The sequence below is a fragment of the Oncorhynchus mykiss genome, chromosome 18, assembly GCF_013265735.2.
Source record: "Oncorhynchus mykiss isolate Arlee chromosome 18, USDA_OmykA_1.1, whole genome shotgun sequence".
NCBI classification, from domain to species: Eukaryota; Metazoa; Chordata; class Actinopteri; order Salmoniformes; family Salmonidae; genus Oncorhynchus; species Oncorhynchus mykiss.
In genome coordinates this window covers 9,347,292-9,369,409 of record NC_048582.1, presented here as the reverse complement: position 1 = coordinate 9,369,409, position 22,118 = coordinate 9,347,292, and the positions used below count along the sequence as shown (strand labels likewise).

Genomic DNA, 22,118 nt, shown 5'->3' with positions numbered 1-22,118 from the left:
TATTTTTTTAATTGTCTAAATAAATAAAGTGTGACAATTTAGGGCGTCTTATAAGTGTTAGATGTGGATCGATGACTGTGTTCTCTTTAGATCTGCATTTTTGGAACATCATGAATTACTCGTTTCAACTTCTGGGCAGAATGGAGTTGTACATTACTGCCATTACAGGACCACGCTCTAGTACCAGCCTGGGTCTAGTCCAACCACAGGGCTAGTTGATGCATGCTCCAGGCGCCTTATCCTTATTGGATGGTTAGCAGTGTGTTGGCAATTCATTCTTATTTCTTTCGAGAGAGAATGAGATATTGACTCAAGGTGTTGTAGAATGCTTGGAATGCTATTGAAGTCCTGTTCAATCATTGGTCGAGGACTTGGCTTGTTTTCAAAAGTCAACGCCGTTAGAACACTGTCATAGGTCAGTCAGAATGCATATTTATCCCAATTTTAATAAGGTGTCAGTCGCTCTACAGAGGAGACACTAAATGTTTGAAATGCCTGACGTAAGAGCCCACATTGTCTCAAATGGATGTTACACTATATATACAAAAGTATGTGGACACCCCTTCAAATTAGTGGAGTTGGCTATTTCAGCCACAACCGTTTCTGATGGAGGTATGAAATCGAGCACACAGCCATGTAGTCTCCATAGACAAACATTGGCAGTAGAATGGCCTTCCTGAAGAGCTCAGTGACTTTCAATGTGGGACCGTCATAGGATGCCACCTTTCCAACAAGTCAGTTTGTCAAATGTCTGCCCTGCTAGAGCTGCCCCGGTCAACTGTAAGTGCTGTTATTGTGAAGTGGAAACGTCGAGGAGTAACAACAGCTCAGCCAGGAAGTGGTAGGCCACACAAGCTCACAGAACAGGACCGCTGAAGCGCGTAGGGTGTAAAAATTGTCTGTCCTCATCTGCAATGTTCACCACCGAGTTCTAAACTGCCTCTGGAAGCAACGTCAGAACTGTTCGTTAGGAGCTTCATGAAATGAGTTTCCACGGCCGAGCAACCGCACACAAGCCTAAGATCACCATGCGTAATGCCAAGTCTGCTGGAGGGGTGTAAAGCTCGCCGCCACTGGACTGGGGGACAGTGCTACCTGACCGAATGCATAGCGCTAACTGTAATGTTTGGTGGAGGAGGAATAATGGTCTGGAGCAATTTTTCATGGTTCAGGCTAGGCCCCTTTAGTTCCAGTGAAGGGAATTCTTAACCCTACAGCATACAATGACATTCTAGACCATTATGCGCTTCCAACTTTGTGGCAACAGTTTGGGGAAGGTCCTTTCCTGTTTCAGTATGACAATGCCCATGTGCACAAAGAGGTTCATACAGAAATGGTTTGTCGAGGTTGGTGTGGATGAACTTGACTGGCCTGCACAGAGCCCTGACCTCAACCCCATCGAACACCTTTTGGATGAATTGGAACGCTGACTGCGAGCCGGGCCTCACTAATGCTCTTGTGGCTGAATGGAAGCAAATCCCCGCAGCAATGTTCCAGCATATAGTAGAAAGCCCTCCCAGAAGAGTGGAGGCTGTTATAGCAGAAAAGGGGTGACCACAGTGAGGGTACAGGAGTCGTTGACGGGTTTTGGAAGTCCTGACTGTCTCCCTTAATGAAATCGGACATGCATGCGGCAATTACCGCGCTTCTTACTGAGGGCGATTCAATTATGTTCGCATTAACAATATTCTGGAGGGGGAGGGGGGGGGGAAGCGCAGCGCGCGCGTGTCTTTCACCAGGTTATGAGTCCAAGATAATCACACGGGTCCAAAGGACAGTATCGGTGTGTGCGCGAGTCTAGACGGCTGTAGGCTGTTGTTTGTCTCGCACAGTGGCGTTGAGCAGAAAGAGCCGAGCGTGTGGGCAATAAAGTGAAATGGCTCGGCCGGGCTGACCAGATGGGAGGAGAGGTAGGCTGGGACGGGACAGAGGGCAGGACTGGCAGGGCGCGGTCTCCTCCACGGCATCTGATCTTTCGGAACTCTTCCATTTCCAGTTGAGCTGAGAGTCTTGCACCACAGGCCACGCATTGAGAGCCAAGCCGAGTGGCAGGAAAACCGCTGCGGGGACACCCTTTGACCGCTACCCAAAAAGCCCAGTCAGTCTGCGCACGGGGCCTGTCTGACTGAGGGACGTTTCTCACAGCTAAGGGAACGGCTTTGAACCTGTCTGCCAAGATAAACGATTTTTCCCTATTTATGCGCGTGTCTCCGCTTGAACTGTGAGACGAGACGTTCACCGTGAGAGGAGCAGCTGAACGCGCCGGTACTTTATTATAGGGGATCTTACCTGGGGTTTTAAAAGACGCCGGCGCTGTACTCCATCTCCAGTAGCGCAGCGTCTTTTTGCGCGCCGGGATATGGCGAGTTTTGGGGACTTGGTGATTAATTGGTAACTGTCCTCCTCCCCCTCTTGTACCCTGTGAAAGGAGATAAGCAGCGACCAGGGGGAGGAGGTGTTTTAAATTGATCAGTGACATTTTTCTGTCACCTCCTTTTGGGGTGTCCGTTGGCGTGGGTGAGTGGAATGCTACTCCCCAGGCTCGTGGTGTGCCTCGCCGGGTGCGCAGTGATTCTCTCTCAGGTCAGCGAGGGCTGCGGGCCAGGAAGGGGATATGGCAAGAGGAGGTCACCGAGGAAGCTTGCGCCACTTGCCTACAAGCAGTTCAGCCCTAACGTAGCGGAGAAGACACTAGGTGCGAGTGGTCGATATGAGGGGAAAATAACACGGAACTCGGAGCGCTTCAAAGAGCTGACCCCGAACTATAACCCTGACATCATATTTAAAGATGAAGAGAACACAGGTGCAGACCGGATGATGACACAGGTAAGACTAGCCTATACCCTGGATAGACTAGATTCGTAAAGCCCTACTGTGATATCATGCTTCATTGGCCATGTCAAACACGTATCTGCACTTGGGACACTTGTATGTGGGATTGGGTAGCTCCCTAAAGCCTACCTCTTGTACTTTGTACAGCCTTTAAACCCGTGGACCTGTCTTATCGATGCGGTGTTATTGACTTTGGTTTCCTGGCCAGGAGCAGTGCACAGCACTGATTACAGAGTGCGTATTTGCACAACGTGCTTGAGTCACGCAATCCAAAGAGCGTATTGTTGGCAACATGATAGATATGGAGGGTGACTCAGAATGGTATTGGGATATGGAGAGGTTTCCCAGTCTGGCCCTCATCAGGTCGCCCGCAGGACATCAGTAAAAGTTGGACTGGCGGCTCCAATAACTGGTCTGATGGTTGGTTCCAACATTTTTCGTGCAGAGCTGAAATAGCATCACATGAGATATTTGGAGTTAATTTAAATTGGGGCTGCCGCATGCGTAAAGCTGGGCAGCTGCAACAAACCTTATAACGCAACCCCTTCTATAAAAGTACGGAATAGTGGAAGCATGTAATTAAAACACTATGTCCTCTGTTTTTACATTTTTGGGGAAAAACACCCAATCGTCCTACTTGGTCAGAGCCTGACTCGGTGCATATGCAAATGTTTACAGTTCGTTTAAGAGTTAACGGTCGCCTTTTGGACTGTCAGACTTTTTACGACACGCTCATTGATGTGGTTCCGAGAGTGGAATTTATTTGACTTCAATTCCCTAGGAATAAAGTATTTATATCTGCCTCTTGTGACCACGGGCTTCCTCTGAAAGGCGAGCATTTATGTCCCCCACGTGGAAACAGAGTGCCAGATCTCACTCGGGTTGTTAGCTGTCACCTCGCTCCAAGCGCACACAAACACACAGGGCTGCGCGTTTAACTTGACCTGCGCACAATTTATGTGCTCCGAGCGCGACCGCCGCCGCCTGCCACAGGAGACAACCTCCTGTTTGTTTTTCACCATTTTGTGTTATTTTTCTGTTTGTTTTTGAAGCACATGTGCAAAAATAGTCCACTTCACATGCATTCAAGACTTAATTATACACATTTTTCGCCTCTTATTTTTAAATCAGCAGTGGTGACTTGCCTGCCCGCGAGTGGCACTGGAGCGCGCATACAGACGTGACTGTTCAGCGGCTGAAGCCATAGGTGTGCACACTGCACAGGCACGTGTTGTCAACTCGACATCGAATGTTTGTGTAGCTCGTGGTCAGTGCGAAACCGCGCCTACAGAAACCCCGTCGATCTGTACCTTGAAAGTAAAACCAACAAAATTAATCGACTGATTTATGGACTCGAGTTCGTGTCTGCGACCGCAGAGGAAAAAAAATTGATGTTAAAATCCACACCACTGTGAAAAGGCATCTATTGGGACTCTGCAATGAGCTATTCTTATCCCGGTGAACCTGAGAGGACCGACATGGAAAAATAAGTTAGAACACCATACATAGATTTTGAAATACAACATTGGCCAAACTAATAGCCTAAACCTATCCAAATGCAACACGTGAAAGACGCATAGTGTCAAAATATGATTGTAACCTATAGGGGCCACTACCAATCTAGCCCGAGTTTAGCTGTGCAGTTGGCCGAGAGTGGCAGTGCCTATGTCTCCACTTAATAGAGATCATGCGGTAGAATACACACACTGAGTATACAAAACATTATGAACCCCTGCTGTTTCCTTGACAGACTGACCAGGTGAATCTAGGCCAAAGCTATGATCACTAATTGATGTCACTTGTTAAATCCACTTCAATCAGTGTCGATGAGGGGAGGAGACAATTGAGTCATGGATTGTGTATGTGTGAAATTCAGAGGGTGAATGGGCAAGACAAAAGATTTACATACCTTTTGAATATTGTATGGTAGTAGGTGCCAGGCGCACTGGTTTGAGTGTCAAAAACTGCAAAGCTCAACAGCTTCCAGTGTGTATCAAGAGTGGTCCACCACCCAAAGGACATCCAGCCAACTTGACACAACTGAAGGAAGCATTGGAGTCAACATGGGCCAGCAGCCCTGTTTCAGTCCGTTTGACACCTTGTAGAGTCCATGCCTGATAAATTGAGGCTGTTCTGAGGGCAAAAGGGGGGAAACTCAATATTAGGAAGGTGTTTCTAATGTTTCATACACTCAGTGTGGTATGTATGTATGTGTATACCCCGGTGCACAACTGAGCAAGAGGACAAGTACATTAGAGTGTCTAGTTTGAGAAACAGACACCTCACAAATCCTCAACTGGCAGCTTCATTAAATAGTGTTGACTGGTGTTTTGTGGGTACTATATAATGAAGCTGCCAGTTGAGGACATGTGAGGCATCTGTTTCTCAAACTAGACACTCTAATGTACTTGTCATTTTGCTCAGTTGTGCACCTGGGCCTCCCACTCTTTCTATTCTGGTTAGAGCCAGTTTGCAATGTTCTGTGAAGGGAGTAGTACACAGCATTGTACGAGATCTTCAGTTTCTTGACAATTTCTCGCATGGAATAGACTTCATTTCTCAGAACAAGAATAGACTGATGAGTTTCAGAAGAAAGTTTCTTGTTTCTGGCCATTTTGAGCCTGTTATCGAACCTACAAATTCTGATGCTCCAGATACGCAACTAGTTTAAAGAAGGCCAGTTCTTTTGCTTCTTTAATCAGGATTTTCAGCTGTGCTAGCATAATTGCAAAAGGGTTTTCTAATGATCAATTAGCCTTTTAAAATTATAAACTTGGATTAGCTTAAACAAAGTGCCATTGGAACACAGGAGTGATGGTTGCTGATAATGGGCCTCTGTACGCCTATGTAGATATTCCATTAAAAATCAGCCGTTTCCAGCTACAATACTCATTTACAACATTAATAATGTCTACACTGTATTTCTGATCAATTTGATGGACAAAAAAATTGCTTTTCTTTCAATAACAAGGACATTTCTGTGACCACAAACTTTTGAGTGGTAGTGTATACACTACATTCGGAAAGTATTCAGACTCCGTGACTTTTTCCACATTTTGTTACATTACAGCCTTATTCTAAAATTGATTAAATTGTTTTTTTCCTCATTAATCTACACACAATAACCCAAAATGTCAAAGCAAAAATAGGTTTTTAGAAATGTTTGCAAATTCATGAAAATAATCTGAAATATCACATTTTCACAAGTATTCATACCCTTTACTCAGTACTTTGTTGAAGCACCTTTGGCAGCGATTACAGCCTTGAGTCTTCTTGGGTATGACGCTAACTTGGCACACCTGTATTTGGGGAGTTTCTCCCATTGTTCTCTGCAGATCCTCTCAAGCTCTGTTCGGTTAGATCGGGAGCGTCGCTGCACAGCCAATTTCAGGGCTCTCCAGAGATGTTAAAACGGGTTCAAGTCCGGGCTCTGGCTGGGCCACTCAAGGACATTCAGAGACTTGTCCCGTAGACACCCTTGTGTTGTCTTGGCTGTGTGGTTAGGGTTGTTGTCCTGTTGGAAGGGGAACCTTCACCCCAGTCTGAGGTCCTGAGCACTCTGGAGCAGGTTTTCATCAAGGATCTCTCTGTACTTTGCTCTGTTCATCTTTCCCTCAATCCTGACTAGTCTCCCAGTCCCTGGTGCGGAAAAACATCCCCACAGAATGATGCTGCCATGAGCATGCTTTCCCGTAGTGATGGTGCCAGGTTTCCTCCAGACAATGCGCTTGGGTTCAATCTTGGCGTCATCAGACCAGAGAATCTTGTTTCTCATGGTCTGAGAGTCTTTAGGTGTCTTTTGGCAACTCTAAGCGGGCTGTCATGTTCCTTTTACTGAGGAGTGGCTTCCATCTGGCCACTCTACCTTAAAGGCCTGATTGGTGGAGTGCTGCAGAGATGGGAGAACCTTCCATAAGGACAACCATCTCCACAGAGGAACTCTGGAGCTCTGTCAGAGTGACCATCGGGTTCTTGGTCACCTCCCTGACCAAGGCCCTTCTCCCCTGATTTCTCAGTTTGGCTGGGCGGCCAGCTCTAGGAAGAGTCTTGGTGGTTACAAACTTCTTCCATTTAAGAATGATGGAGGGCCACTGTGTTCTTGGGGACACTTCACCAGATCTGTACCTCAACACAATCCTGTCTCGGAGCTCTACAGACAATTCCTTCAACCTCATGGTTTGGTTTTTGCTATGACATGCACTGTCAACTGTGGGACCTTATATAAACAGGTGTGTGTGCCTTTCCAAATCATGTCCAATCAATTGAATTTACCACAGGTGGACTCCAAGTTGTCGAAACATCTCAAGGATGATCAATGGAAAACAGATACACCTGAGCTCAACTCACAGCAAAGAGAGTGAATACTTATGTCAATAAGGTATTTCGGTTTTATAGGGTACTGTGTGTAGATCAATGAGGGAAAAAAATGTCAAATCCATTTTAGAATAAGGCTGTAACGTAACAAAATGTGGATAAAAAGTCAAGGGGTCTGAATACCTTCCAAATTCACTGTGTACATATAGGTGTACCTAATGTTTTGTACACTCGGTATATATATATATACCGAGTGTATATATATATATACCTACCACTGTGTATATGTGTGTGTGTGTATATATATATAATACACCTACCAGACACGTACACTGTATGTGTTCTGAACAGAAATGAAGGGCCTGTGTATATCACCGGCTTAGGGAATCCTGTGACCTAACCCACCCTTTCAGTCTGCAGAAGCTATATGTCACACTGTCTACATGTCCCTCAAATTGTAATCTGGACCTCCAAGCCAGTTCTGCTGCTTTTTTTCTATTCTTCCCCTCTATTCAGGGAATGATTTAGACCTGGGACACCAGGTGAGTGCAATTCATTATCAGGTAGAAGAGAGAACCAGCAGTAGTCCGGACCTCATATAGGATGAGATGTGAATACCCTGCTCTGTTATCTCCATAAAGTAGTGTCATGTATCCTATTGTGAATGAGATGGTGACAAAAATAATGAGAAATTTAGCTTTAGGTGATCTGAGGTCAAGTGTGTGTGTGTGCTTGGTGTGTGTGTGTGTGTGACTAGGGAACGTCCAACACCATCAGGGTCCTCAATAGGACCTCTCACCCTCTATTTGCTCACCCTCACCAGACCCAAATTTGGGGAGAGCTGCATTGGCTGGCTGTTCATACCCACGTCTCCCTCTATCCTCCTGTCCAATACCCTCTAACTTCACACCACCCCTCTACCTCAATACCCCCCTAACCTCACCCCAACCTACCACTCCACCCTATCCCACCTACCACTCCACCCTATCCCACCTACCACTCCACCCTATCCCACCTACCTCTCCACCCTATCCCACCTACCTCTCCACCCTATCCCACCTACCTCTCCACCCTATCCCACCTACCTCTCCACCCTATCCCACCTACCACTCCCCCCTTTCTCCGGTCCCTAACTGAGACTCTCAGCCTCCTCTCTCGCCACAGAGAGCAAACACCCAGGCTGATGAGACTGTAGGGGGGCATTGTCTGCTGGCCAGATGCAGGGGGGGAGGTGTTGAGGAGTGGGGCCTTCTGTGGTGGGGTGGCTGGTTTGTTGAACAGCCCCAGGCTTCTACATTGGTTGGATGGGGTGGATGCCTGATGGATAGCTCTTGCACCAGGGTTCTTTCTCAATTGGCTGTCCTCGAATGCTTGTGTATGGACTTTTTGATCTTCTCCTCCAATGCCTTTTGAGCAGGAGGTGAGAAAAGAAGACACGAGGAATCAAGGAAAGACCATTGAGAAAGAGCTATGGACTACATTGTGTAATGATGTGTAATCATTCTTTCAGCCATTTTAAGTCCATGAACTGTTATAAATGCACTTTGGATTACACACTGACACATGTAGATTCACCCCACATCTCTAACACTCCTGTCTCTCTCTCTTCCCTCTCCTCCCTTCCTCCCTCTCCTCCCTCCCATGACCCTTAACCCTTAACCCTCCCGAGCAGCGCTGCAAGGACAAGCTGAACTCTCTGGCCATCTCGGTGATGAACCTGTGGCCGGGGGTGCGCCTCCGGGTCACAGAGGGCTGGGACGAGGACGGCCACCATTCTGAGGAGTCGCTCCACTACGAGGGACGGGCGGTCGACATCACGACCTCTGACCGCGACCGCAACAAGTACGCCATGTTGGCTCGACTGGCAGTTGAGGCCGGCTTCGACTGGGTCTACTACGAGTCCAAGGCCCACGTGCACTGCAGTGTGAAGTCGGGTGAGAGACGGAGAGAGAGGGGCAGGAAGGAGGGGAGGGAAAGAGGGCTGAAGGGGAGAGCAAGAGGGAGATTGAACAAGCATCAGAGAGAGACCGGAGGAAGGAGAAAGGAGGATGTAGCAGTAACACACTGTGCATGGACGTCTGTTTCACCTAACTGCCACTAATGAAAAAAAAACAACCTCTCACTCTTTCTCGGTACGTGATAATAGTGAAAATATGGATAGTGAATGATTTGATACACAGGGAATGATTTGAGAGGGTTTTTGACTGCCTTCACCTTAACTGGACACACATTGGACACTTAGCAGAGGAGGGACAGCATCACCTCTACATTCCTTACTAAACATAACACTGAACCACTTGAAGACGTCCTTCAACAGTGGCCACCTCGTCACTATGGATCAAATCAAAACGGACGCCTGCTTTTTGGGGGGGGGTCACAGCTAGAGGGACATACAGCCGCTTTGGGTGACTGACTTCTCAGCTTCTTCCCTAACCCCTTCTAACCCTCTTCACCACAACTGTCTCTTGACCCATCTATGACCTGGCCATTGTTGCTTAAAGCTTACATTAGGATCAGTAGAGTGACTCACCATTAAGGGAGAGGTAGCTACTGCAACTTTATGTGGTCACTCACTCACAACCCCCCTTTTGCTAGAAATGATTCCCTTATGTTACTGGCATGCTATGCTGCGGCAATATGTTGGTGTGCAGCGTTGCTTCAGTTGACTTTGTGTCTCTTCTGCTTCTTCTTTCTCCCATTGATGTAGCCTCATTGATAAAGCCACAGACGTTAGTAGTGTAGCTAAGCGATGATCCTTGTTCAGGACTGATTCGGTTGTCAGGGGAACGGTATAGAACACAGAATAGAGCAAAACAGAGCAGAGGCAGATCAAACTGTCCTCTCTTGTACTACGTGGTGCCTGAAATGATCTTTTCCCTCTGTCCTCTCTTTATTTAATTTCCCTCTGTCCTCTCTTGATTTATTTTCTCTCTATCCTCTCTTTATTTATTTTCCCTCTATCCTCTCTCTATTTATTTTCCCTCTATCCTCTCTTTATTTATTTTTCCTCTGTTCCTTCTGTCTTTCCTACCCAGATCGGGTTGCGAGTCACCAGTCCTTGACTTGATCGGAAGACGGCACCGGGCGCCATTTTTTTTTTTTTTCCAACTGAAACCTCAAACTGTGAAAAAGAAAAACCACTCAAGAAAGACATCTCTTCATAGACCAAGAAGTCTCATCTGCTGCTACAAGTGACATCATAATACCAAGGCTTCCTTGAAACTCCATTCTAACACTTACTGTAGGTAGCCTAGTGGTTAGAACGCTGGACTAGCAACCAAAAGGTTGCAAGTTTGAATCCCTGAGCTGACAAGGTAAAAATCTGTGGTTCAGCCCCTGAACAAGGCTGTTTCTAGGCCATAATTGAAAATAAGAATTTGTTCTTAACTGACTTGCCTAGTTAAATAAAAGGTCAAATATAACTGAGTGGGGGACCCAAAAACTGACACCAATACAAAGAGCCCACAAGGGGGCGCTACCCAACCAGACCCCTACTACATTCAGGACTGGAAAGGTGAATGAAGAAGAAGAAGAATGATTTACCAAGAAGGTGCCCCTAGATGCTGATCTTGGGTCAGTTTTTTGTATTTTTCCCACTAATGGAGCTTATGATTGGGGGAACGGAAGCTGATCCTAGACCTGTGCCTAGAGGAAACTTCACCCCTGAACAACCAAGTACATGGCATGTTACACCATACATTGGAGATGATGTGGAGTTTGAGGTTATGTTGGTGCAGTGGGCGGAGTCTCGGTCCACAGATGATTAACCTCCACTTCCTGATTCTCCGATCATTTGGCTGGACCTGGCCTTGGTCCTACCTTGCACAAATATTTGTGTAGATAGACTTGAGACAGTCCCAACGTACCACATCAAGTTCAGCACCTTAAAACACAAATGAACACAGACTTGCACACACACAAACTGAGGGATGGAAACACACACACACACACATTCAAATAGCAGCTTTAATCTTTCAGCCAGCTTTTGTTCTTTTCTGTGGAGTAGACGGAAATAAAGAAGCTAATCTTTATTTAAAGGGCGGAATATATTTGCTATGCGTAGACTTACTGTGTACCTACCCACCTCACAGAATGCATTGTTTCACAACCTCTCTTTCTCTCTCTCTCTCGCTCTCTGTCTCTCTCTCTCTGTCTCTCTCTCTCTGTCTCTCTCTCTCTGTCTCTCTGTCTCTCTCTCTCTGTCTCTCTCTCTCTGTCTCTCTCTCTCTGTCTCTCTCTCTCTGTCTCTCTCTCTCTCTGTCTCTGTCTCTGTCTGTCTCTGTCTCTCTCTCTCTCTCTCTCAGAGCACTCCGTTGCCGCTAAATCAGGGGGGTGTTTTCCAGGAGGGGCGTGGGTGACCCTAGAGGACGGGGGTCAAAGGTTGATCCAGGACCTGCAGCCGGGTGAGCGAGTCCTCGCCTCTTCAGGGAGCGACGGCAGCGGAGAGCTCGTTTACAGCGAGGTCCTCACCTTCCTGGACCGCGACCCCGCAACCCGGAAGGAATTCTACACCATTGGGACAGAAGGCGGGGTTAGCCTGTCACTCACCGCTGCCCACCTGCTGTTCGTGTCCAAGGGAAACTGCTCTGAAGGGGCGGAGCCAACTCCGGGTAGTATGAGGACGGTATACGCCAGCGACGCGCGGCCGGGACAGTGTGTGCTAACCACAGTGTCTGGGGAGGAGGGGAGAAAAGGCGTGGGGCATCTCTCGCGCATCTCCCGGGTGAGTGTGCAGGAGGACAAGGGTGTGTTTGCACCCCTCACCCGCCATGGGACGCTGTCGGTGAACGGCATGGTGGCATCGTGCTATGCGGTGGTGGACAGGCATGACCTCGCCCACTGGGCCTTCGCCCCGCTCCGCCTGCTGCACCGTTGGACTGGCTCCGCTGGCGGACATTTTGGAGACACCGGGGTTCACTGGTACTCCCAGTTACTGTACTGGATAGGTAGTCTGCTGCTGGACTCTGGACACTTCCATCCCTGGGGACTGGCTGACCCAGGGAGGTGAGACTAGATGGGGAAGAGGAAGTAATGTAACTGGCTTGGTTGGTGAGATATACAGACCAGATGACCCACTGGACTGATGCCCCATTGGACCTGACTATAAAAGGGCGGGGTTTACCTTGTTCTCGAGTCTAGCACACTGATGCAGAGGGCGGACTCTCAGGAAAAGGGTGGGGCTTGATGACTGACCACGCCTATTTCATTGGAGAGAGGAGATTGAGCCATGAATGAATCTGGACAGATAGACAATGTGTTCTCTCACACCATAGTATACAAATCATTGTGACCCCCGAGGAAAAACTACAAATGGGTGTGTCCTCTTCACACAGATGGGACAGGTGGACCTGGTCGTGTCTGTGGTGAGACCATCGTTTCTAAAGGGGGGAGAGTTTGTTTTATTTAACATTGAGAGGTGTCTCATTGAAATCAAGCTACCATTATGAAGAACATCTAAAGCATTTTCTTTTTTGATCTTTTTTGATTGCTTCACAGTAAGATGTCCGTAACACGACACAACTATGATGTCGCAACTTGGCAACTGAAGGAAAGTATAGGCTTCATGTATAGAACATATCTAGAGGTATGATATTTTAAGGCAACATTTACTGTATTTTATTAAAGCGATGTCTGAAATATTTATGATTTTAATATTATGTATAATGAGATATTTAAAGATTTATTTTTTGAAATTAAATATTATGGAAATGCTCCTGGTTTTGTTTTCTATTATACATCGCAACATTGTAACTATCTTTGCTGTAGATATGAACCCAAGCAACAACTTTAAAGGCTGAAGCCATAAAAGTTATATGAAGGCTACATAAAGCATTTAAGATTGTTGTTTTCTTAAGTCTTGGCACAGCTTTCTCTCACTGCCATCTACTGGTAGACCATGATACGGTACGAGGGTGATAGACAATTCCACGTGATAATACGCTTCTATGATCTCAAATGAACTACACTGCATCATTGAATCCCATTCAAACCAAGATGCAGAATACAAGTATAACGATTACATTTTGTGGCCACGACGACGTGTAACAAAATGTAGCCTACAGATGGCCTACTTTCTCTCCGATTATATAACTGTTTTAAATCATAGATGGTAGACTGTTAAAAATACTTCATATGATTCAATGAAATGATAAAGTAGAAGTCTATTCGCAGCAGCAACTCCCACACACCGGTTGCATCTATAACAGTTGGCGAGTCGGCTAATAAATGTTAACTACTGTGCCTTTAAGAGGATGGACGAGCAGAGGGGAAATTTAATCGCTCCTTAACTGACCAAACGCTCATCAATTGACTGACGAGCAAGAAGGACGATTTTCGGATCTTTGCTGTGTCAATTGCCAAAAAGTTACTTTTTTCTTAGTTTTTACACGTGGGACTATGTTGTTAAACTACCTGAGTTGATTAGATTACGTGTTGCACTTTTCAGAAACAGTCATCGGGATTACAATTACGCGCTACCCACACCGTTATCGAGGGCTTTTACGTAGCACCGAGTCCTGGGGAGTCCCTCGCATCCGCACATACCCTTCCTCCTGTTCGACAAGTTCTGTCCCTTTCTTTCCTCACACCAGTTTACATCGCATAGCTGTTAATTAAGGATTCGGAGCAGTAAAGAACGGTAAAATGGCTGAGGAGCAGGGGAAACCGGGGAAAGGGATCAACACTGGGAAACTGGCCACCAGCATGCAGAAAAGACTTAGTAGAGCGCAAGAAAAGGTAAGCCGGTAGACTGAGACGTGCTCTTTCACACTACGTTTTTTTCTCTCAATTGAAACCGCACAGAGTGCATTCAACTGGGTACTGTGGCTGACCAGTTCTACACCCAGCTTTCCATCTAAATGTCAAGCCCGCTCCGCTATTTCTATTTGCGTTCTCGGCCTCATTTGTGAATCTAACCCGTTAGTTTTGACAGGCAGCAGGGGGTTGGGTTATTGCAGGAAGAGCCGAATGCGCTGACAAATTAAATTGCAGCCACACGCATGCTTATTTTTCTAACCGGTTGTCTTTGTTCTGTCCAAATAACTACTTTCTTACAATGCATGTGTTACATTGGACACTTACAGTAGGATGTTACAATGTAGACTAGCCTCTCTCTCAGTGAAGTGGAGGGTATTCCTAAAATTACAGTTTTATTTGACCAGTTTATTTATTTTACTTTTATGTGTCTAAGTTCTGGAAATATCCTCACTGAGTGAAGTTTGAAATTGTGAGCACAATTATTAATTATATAAGTAATTACATGATAGTGTCAGAATAACATTTTAAGGAGACTTTCTGCTTTCTAAAGCCAAACTTCTCCCAAGTGAAGCAGGCAGGAAATGTTGTCTAGTCGGATGACTCTTTGCCCAAACCCTTGGGAATTAACGACCACAACAACACCAGACTCTGGCATACAGGAAGCTCAGTCAACTGCAAGGGGGAAATAAACCATGGAACAGACAGACCTAGCCTCGTCTTCTTTTCAGCTCTAGTTTACCACAGTGGGACACCTCGGTTTCCGTTGGAGTACAGGCTTGTCTACAAATCCACATGGTCACTTCCTGTCATGTCCTCATTATAGGAATGGTAATCCCACTCCTGTCTATTTGGCTTGGAATGACGATCTATGGATAGATGCTTGGCCCCTAGGATGGGGAGTAGGGATGGAAAAAGACTGGCTGAGTGTGATTTGGCTTTCCTCAGTGTTCGTGTGTGTTTGTCCGTCTGATAATGTGCATACGTGTGTTTGAGAGAGTGCTTGCCAACCCTCCTGGTTTGACCTTTGACCTGGAGTCTTCTAGCATTAACCTTCACCCCCAAGTCAGCAGTAGAGCTATTTCAGGAGATTGAATTAATCCCTGAATGAAATCGATAACTTGAAACGTAAACAAAAAAGTAAAAGGAGTTTTATTATCGGGAATGTGTTCTCCCGGAATGAGCTCTGTCTGAGTTTACGCTTCTCAAGCGGGGAAGCAATGTTTGAATCACTTCCTTGTTACCATCACCTGAAAAATGTTAATGTTTCTGTCCCCACCCTCATTAACCATCTCATTCCTCAACATCATAGACACTATTCTTGTGTTACCATACTTTCAAGTCTCATCCATCGCTCGGCTATTAGAGTGAGAAAGCCAGAAATGTATTTTCCCCCTCTGTCTTACCCCTTCACCCTGCCACCAGCTGTCTTCTCTGACCAGTAACTCTGTCCCACCCCTTCACCCTGCCACCAGCTGTCTTCTCTGACCAGTAACTCTGTCTGTATGGCTGGTGGTCACATTTAGATTCCACTTTGTAGTTTCTGGCTAGCTATTGGCTAACCCCTCCCTAGTGACTGACCTAAAGTTTCACCAGTGGACGGAGCGGAGGAATCTAGAGGACGCTGTCACTGGGTGCCCATCGTGGTTGTCATAGTGATGTCATGCCAGCCTGCGCCATCTGAGGGTAGACACAACGAGCAGCCCAATAATGACCCATGCAGTAAAGCATGATAGGAGAATTCCTCCTGGGGAATCCGGATGTGTCTGAATGGTCATGTGGTGGTGGTGAACTTTTGAAACCTGACAGCCACCCCTGTCTCATTCAGAAGTCCGACACCCCCTGCACTTTGAATACACTGACCTCTGCACCTCTGCCACCCCCGTTATGACCCTATGCTATTCACATAGTGATAAAACCTCCCAGATCCCAGACCCCACCCTCATGTCCCTGAGGCTCAGCTTGCCCCCCTCCCTCCACCACAGTTCTGCCTGCACACCTGTCCATGCCCTGAAACCCCCCAGTCCAGCAGAGAGGTTATCTATGAATAGCAATAGCTCACAAGGCCTCCATCTTGTGTGTGTGTGTGTGGTGGTTGGCACTGGCATCCCAGTCAGGCCTGAGGGGGTATTTTGGGGGGCTGAAATTGAACACTGGTCAGCAGCAGCAGGCATGTCTCAGGCCTCTGTCAACGCCTAGTAGAGCAGACGGAGAGGAACACACCTTTACACACACACACACACACACAAGATACACTTCTGCAACACACACACACAGTAAACCTGTTTGGCTCCTGGTAAATCTCACTTAAGACCCAGAGAGGCCTAATGGAGTGTGTCTGTGTGTGTCTGGCACTGGAACGGAGATTCCTTCTTCATGGATTCCTCTCTACTGGGTAAGGAGAGATATCGTAGGGGGGGGGGGGGGGGGGGGGGGGAGAGGGAGAAACAGAGAGTTGGGGAAGGAGAGGTGTGAGATGGAGAGAGGGGGTGGATAAGTGACGGTACACAGAAAAATACACCACACACAGTCCCATACAGTCCCTCTCTTTCACACACACAGTAAACCCATTTGGCTCCTGGTAAATCTCGTTAAGACCCAGAGAGGCCTAATGGGGTGTGTGAGGGGGAGAGAGAGAGACTGTGTATTTTTCTGTGTGTTCTGTTACTTCTGGTAGTTGGTGGTGGAAAGTAGCATGACATCCTCTCTGCACGTCACGTGGGGTTGGGCTGTTACACTCTGACCTGGGGACTAAAATGTCAACCTTCGGTCATTGAAGTCAACTGGTTGATTCAGGGCAGCTACAGTAAAACATTCCATCCAGTTTGGCCTGTCAACAACTCCTGTGGTGAATACCACACTGACAGATCTAGAGGCTATAGAGTTCAACCTTACAGAATATGGAACGGCATCCAGACTCTGGATGAGTCTTGCAGTGCTTGGCTGGTGCTTGGCTGGTGCTTGGCTGGTGCTTGGTTGGTGCTTGGTTGGTGCTTGGTTGGTGCTTGGTTGAATCAGTCCACAGCAAGGAGAAATGAGTGTGTAACTTTCTTTTTGATCTTCTGTTAGTCAGAACATCACCTCAGGGGGGCTTGGTTGACACGTGGAGAGTAGAATGTGCTGGTCAGTACTTGAGGTGTTGTCGGGAGGGAGAATATCACTGGAAATAGTGACACCATTGCTTTAGGACCTTTTAGTTTCAACCTTGCCACAGCAGGTGCTGCAGACTGTCTAGAAGGCATAAGAATAGAACTCGGGACTTCCCCGTCCTCTTAACGTATGGAACTTCTGACCACAGAAGTAGTGACTCGCTCTCCGTGTTGAATGAGACCCCGAACTCACCACAACTACGAGCTAAGAGTCTGTGACGAAATGTACTCCTGAAATGTACTCCCGGGACTCATGATCTGTACAGCTTACAGTAAGGCCCCATGCCTGTTGTTTAATCACTGCCGGAGTTCTTTGAAGTCCTTGGCAGTCTTCTACTGTACAGCCCCTCCCCTTCCTGCTATTTCCTCTTCCTCGCTGCACTCCCCCTGACAGACTGCTGCTCATCTTGTTTAACGGGATTGTTCACTTCTTGTTAAACTTTTTATTTTTTAAAGAGTACATTATTTTCAACATACCTAGACACCCTAACTATTTGTAGGTTCTTTAGTATGTTTTTAGCATTTGGAGAATGCAGCAATTCTAGTGGAAATTGTTTATCAGTTAGCGGTTCAGGTCGAAAAGTAAACTATTCCTTTAAGACTCAAGTCCTCCTTATGGTGGGGGTCATGGATATAGTTTCTTCCTGCTGCACACACCCATTAGACATTCCACCAGAAGGTTGTAACTTCTGATCTGAGGCATGGTGTTAGACAGCATGGCAGTTGGCCAAGGGGGCAACTTTACAGTAGTTTTCATGGGCTAAATATGGGGGATGATGACGCTGTATAAAGGCATCACAGCATCCCTGAGGTCAAACAAACCCTCTGGTAGTTATCTGGTTGTGTTGATGGCATTGGGTCAGGCTAACCTCAGTCACAGAAGATAAGACGTCTGTCTGCACCACTACAGTAAACCAGGCCCCAAGGCTGCTGTTCCACTACAGTAAACCAGGCCCCAAGGCTGCTGTTCCACTACAGTAGACACTACAGTAAACCAGGCACCAAGGCTGCTGTTCCACTACAGTAGACACTACAGTAAACCAGGCCCCAAGGCTGCTGTTCCACTACAGTAGACACTACAGTAAACCAGCCCCCAAGGCTGCTGTTCCACTACAGTAAACCAGGCCCCAAGGCTGCTGTTCCACTACAGTAGACACTACAGTAAACCAGGCCCCAAGGCTGCTGTTCCGCTACAGTAGACACTGCAGTAAACCAGGCCCCAAGGCTGCTGTTCCACTACAGTAGACACTACAGTAAACCAGGCCCCAAGGCTGCTGTACCACTACAGTAGACACTACAGTAAACCAGGCCCCAAGGCTGCTGTTCCACTACAGTAGACACTACAGTAAACCAGCCCCAAGGCTGCTGTTCCACTACAGTAGACACTACAGTAAACCAGGCCCCAAGGCTGCTGCACCACTACAGTAAACCAGCCCACAAGGCTGCTGTACCACTACAGTAAACCAGCCCACAAGGCTGCTGTACCACTACAGTAAACCAGGCCCCAAGGCTGCTGCACCACTACAGTAAACCAGCCCACAAGGCTGCTGTACCACTACAGTAAACCAGCCCACAAGGCTGCTGTACCACTACAGTAAACCAGGCCCCAAGGCTGCTGCACCACTACAGTAAACCAGCCCACAAGGCTGCTGTACCACTACAGTAAACCAGCCCACAAGGCTGCTGTACCACTACAGTAAACCAGGCCCCAAGGCTGCTGTACCACTACAGTAAACCAGCCCACAAGGCTGTTTCTCACTGTAAGAAGCACCGCTGTCATTCATTCTGTGGTGCAGGAAGTGCCACTGTGTCCTAGACTAGAGGAAAGCCCTGTGCCATCAGGAAGTGCCACTGTTGTCACTGTTTCTGTGGTGCAGGAAGTGCCACTGTGTCCTAGACTAGAGGAAAGCCCTGTGCCATCAGGAAGTGCCACTGTTGCCACTGTTTCTGTGGTGCAGGAAGTGCCACTGTGTCCTAGACTAGAGGAAAGCCCTGTGCCATCAGGAAGTGCCACTGTCTCTGGCCTGGGTCCTTTTCATTTTTTGACACCTATGGTGTTGCCCCTACTCTTCTGGTTTTTCAGATCTGAGAGTATTGGACAGGCTAAATCAAAATGGTGGAGGCTACAACATAGCCTTTGGGAGAACCAGGCAACGGCATTGATACCTACCCAGTCTTTTCTGATCTTTTCAATACTGTCCCGGTCTTCTTCAGTGATAAAGCCAAACAGTCAGGGCAGGGGTAGTGTTCAATAGGGCACACTATAGCAAAAAATGCAACAAGTGTTTCCTATTGGACAAGTTCAGATAGTACCTTGATGTTTCAAAAGTTTTTATATTTTTCCTGTTTTGTGCCTACTGGACACAACCAAGCTCTATTGCAAGAGGCTAGGGAGTGAAATGGAACCTGGTCCATAACTGTGATGTCCAGGAAGTGGTGATCATCCCTGTGGTGTAAGTGAAGGGAAATCCCCTGGTCCCGTGTGGGCCAGGATTAGGCAGCCAGGTGGCCGGGGTTAGTTATGGGAGTGGTGGGAGGAGTCAACTGACCAGATTAGCTGGTGACCTTGGCAACATCCTCTGACACAATGACGAGCCAAAGAGCTCGCTCTGACGCTCTCTCAGGTCCACAACAATTTCACTCCTCTCTCTCTCTTTCAAATTCAAAGGGGCTTTATTGCCATTGGAAACATGTTTACATTGCCAAAGCAAGTGAAGTAAACAAAAGTGAGAAGACGCAAAACATCAAACTATTAGAATTGAAAAGTAGATATTGAACTCAAAGGTTTAAAAAAAGAGATTAAGTGTTATATTATCAGCTCTTTCAAAACTCATTAAAATTGCTTTATTGGCATGACATAATGTACAGTACCAGTCAAATTTGGGGACACCTACTTATTCAAGGGTTTCTTTATTGTAAGATAGTGAAGACAAACTCTCAAATAATGTAGTAACCAAAAAAGTGTTAAAACAAATCAAAATATATTTGCTATTTGAGATTCTTCAAAGTAGCCACCCTTTGCCTTGACAGCTTTACACACTCTTGGCATTCTCTCAACCAGCTTCATGAGGATGGAATGCATTTCAATTAACAGGTGTGCCTTGTTAAGTTAATTTGTGTAATTTCTTTCCTCCTTAATGAGTTTGAAAAGTTTATTCAAGTGCAGTCGCAAAAAACCATCCAGCTCTATGATGAAACATGAAACTGTCTGTCATGAGGACCGCCACAGGAATGGAAGACCCAGAGTTACCTGTCTGTCATGAGGACCGCCACAGGAATGGAAGACCCAGAGTTACCTGTCTGTCATGAGGACCGCCACAGGAATGGAAGACCCAGAGTTACCTGTCTGTCATGAGGACCACCACAGGAATGGAAGACCCAGAGTTACCTGTCTGTCATGAGGACCACCACAGGAATGGAAGACCCAGAGTTACCTGTCTGTCATGAGGACCGCCACAGGAATGGAAGACCCAGAGTTACCTGTCTGTCATGAGGACCGCCACAGGAATGGAAGACCCAGAGTTACCTGTCTGTCATGAGGACCGCCACAGGAATGGAAGACCCAGAGTTACCTGTCTGTCATGAGGACCGCCACAGGAATGGAAGACCCAGAGTTACCTGTCTGTCATGAGGACCGCCACAGGAATGGAAGACCCAGAGTTACCTGTCTGTCATGAGGACCGCCACAGGAATGGAAGACCCAGAGTTACCTGTCTGTCATGAGGACCACCACAGGAATGGAAGACCCAGAGTTACCTGTCTGTCATGAGGACCGCCACAGGAATGGAAGACCCAGAGTTACCTGTCTGTCATGAGGACCGCCACAGGAATGGAAGACCCAGAGTTACCTGTCTGTCATGAGGACCACCACAGGAATGGAAGACCCAGAGTTACCTGTCTGTCATGAGGACCACCACAGGAATGGAAGACCCAGAGTTACCTCTGCTGCAGAGGATACGTTCATTAGAGTTACCTCTGCTGCAGAGGACACGTTCATTAGAGTTACCTCTGCTGCAGAGGATACGTTCATTAGAGTTACCTCTGCTGCAGAGGACACGTTCATTAGAGTTACCTCTGCTGCAGAGGATACGTTCATTAGAGTTACCTCTGCTGCAGAGGATAAGTTCATTAGAGTTACCTCTGCTGCAGAGGATACGTTCATTAGAGTTACCTCTGCTGCAGAGGACACGTTCATTAGAGTTACCTCTGCTGCAGAGGACACGTTCATTAGAGTTACCTCTGCTGCAGAGGATACGTTCATTAGAGTTACCTCTGCTGCAGAGGACAAGTTCATTAGAGTTACCTCTGCTGCAGAGGATACGTTCATTAGAGTTACCTCTGCTGCAGAGGACAAGTTCATTAGAGTTACCTCTGCTGCAGAGGACAAGTTCATTAGAGTTACCTCTGCTGCAGAGGACAAGTTCATTAGAGTTACCAGCCTCAGAAATTGCAGCCCAAATAAATGCTTCACAGATTTCAAGTTAGACACATCTCAACATCAACTGTTCAGAGGAGGCTGCTTATCATAATGACATGCGTCACCAATGCAGCCATATGTCTACAGTATGATGTCATTACTGACCTAATGGACATGTGCAATCAATGTGCCCCTTGTCACCATACATCTGAAGCGGAGAATAGCGCAACGCACATCATTTGCATATTGATGAACTAGATATATACGTTCTCAGTTTAAACTGATGCACTAGGTCATGTATATGAGGCTAACCATAAGATGTTCCACATGATGTTTCTGACATGAAGTTGTTTAGTGCAAATCCAACCCGTGGATTCTAGGTACAGTACTGTACATGGAAATAAGGAGCTGGCAATTTGTGGGCGAATTAACAATGTCAAAGGAAAATAATGTGTTGTGCGTTGGGGGGAGCGTTGTAATTCTACCTGGTTTATTTTCTGAGAATGATTTTAGACTACTGAGACAAAATCAGAAGGTCAATGGCATGGAGGAGGATTGCAGAGATGTTGATAGTGAGATAGATTTGCACAACAATGTTTGCAAGTCAAAGCCACAATGTCCCAAAGTACCCATTCATGTCCATGTAGGCCAAT

General features: G+C 46.8%; 2 protein-coding genes across 9 annotated transcripts in view; both read left to right on the top strand.

Moving 5' to 3' along the window:
* Window positions 1-1,756: 1,756 nt before the first annotated feature.
* LOC110495551 (indian hedgehog B protein) lies at window positions 1,757-12,859 on the top strand. The gene is made up of 3 exons (XM_036951723.1): window positions 1,757-2,826; window positions 8,819-9,080; window positions 11,451-12,859. The coding sequence occupies exons 1-3, from the start codon at window positions 2,527-2,529 to the stop codon at window positions 12,152-12,154; spliced, it is 1,266 nt and encodes a 421-aa protein (XP_036807618.1). The 5' UTR covers window positions 1,757-2,526; the 3' UTR covers window positions 12,155-12,859.
* Window positions 12,860-13,325: 466 nt separating this feature from the next.
* Window positions 13,326-22,118, top strand: part of LOC110495549 (myc box-dependent-interacting protein 1) — a 42,636-nt gene continuing 33,843 nt past the window's right edge. For 2 of the 8 annotated variants that reach the window (XM_036951721.1, XM_036951715.1), the window contains exon 1: window positions 13,702-13,881. In XM_036951721.1, coding sequence (XP_036807616.1) covers window positions 13,789-13,881 — 93 coding nt within the window. In that variant the 5' untranslated portion in view covers window positions 13,702-13,788. Of the gene's footprint in view, window positions 13,882-22,118 lie in introns of all 8 variants that reach the window. The other 6 variants (XM_036951714.1, XM_036951713.1, XM_036951717.1 and 3 more) reach the window with 6 other exon arrangements.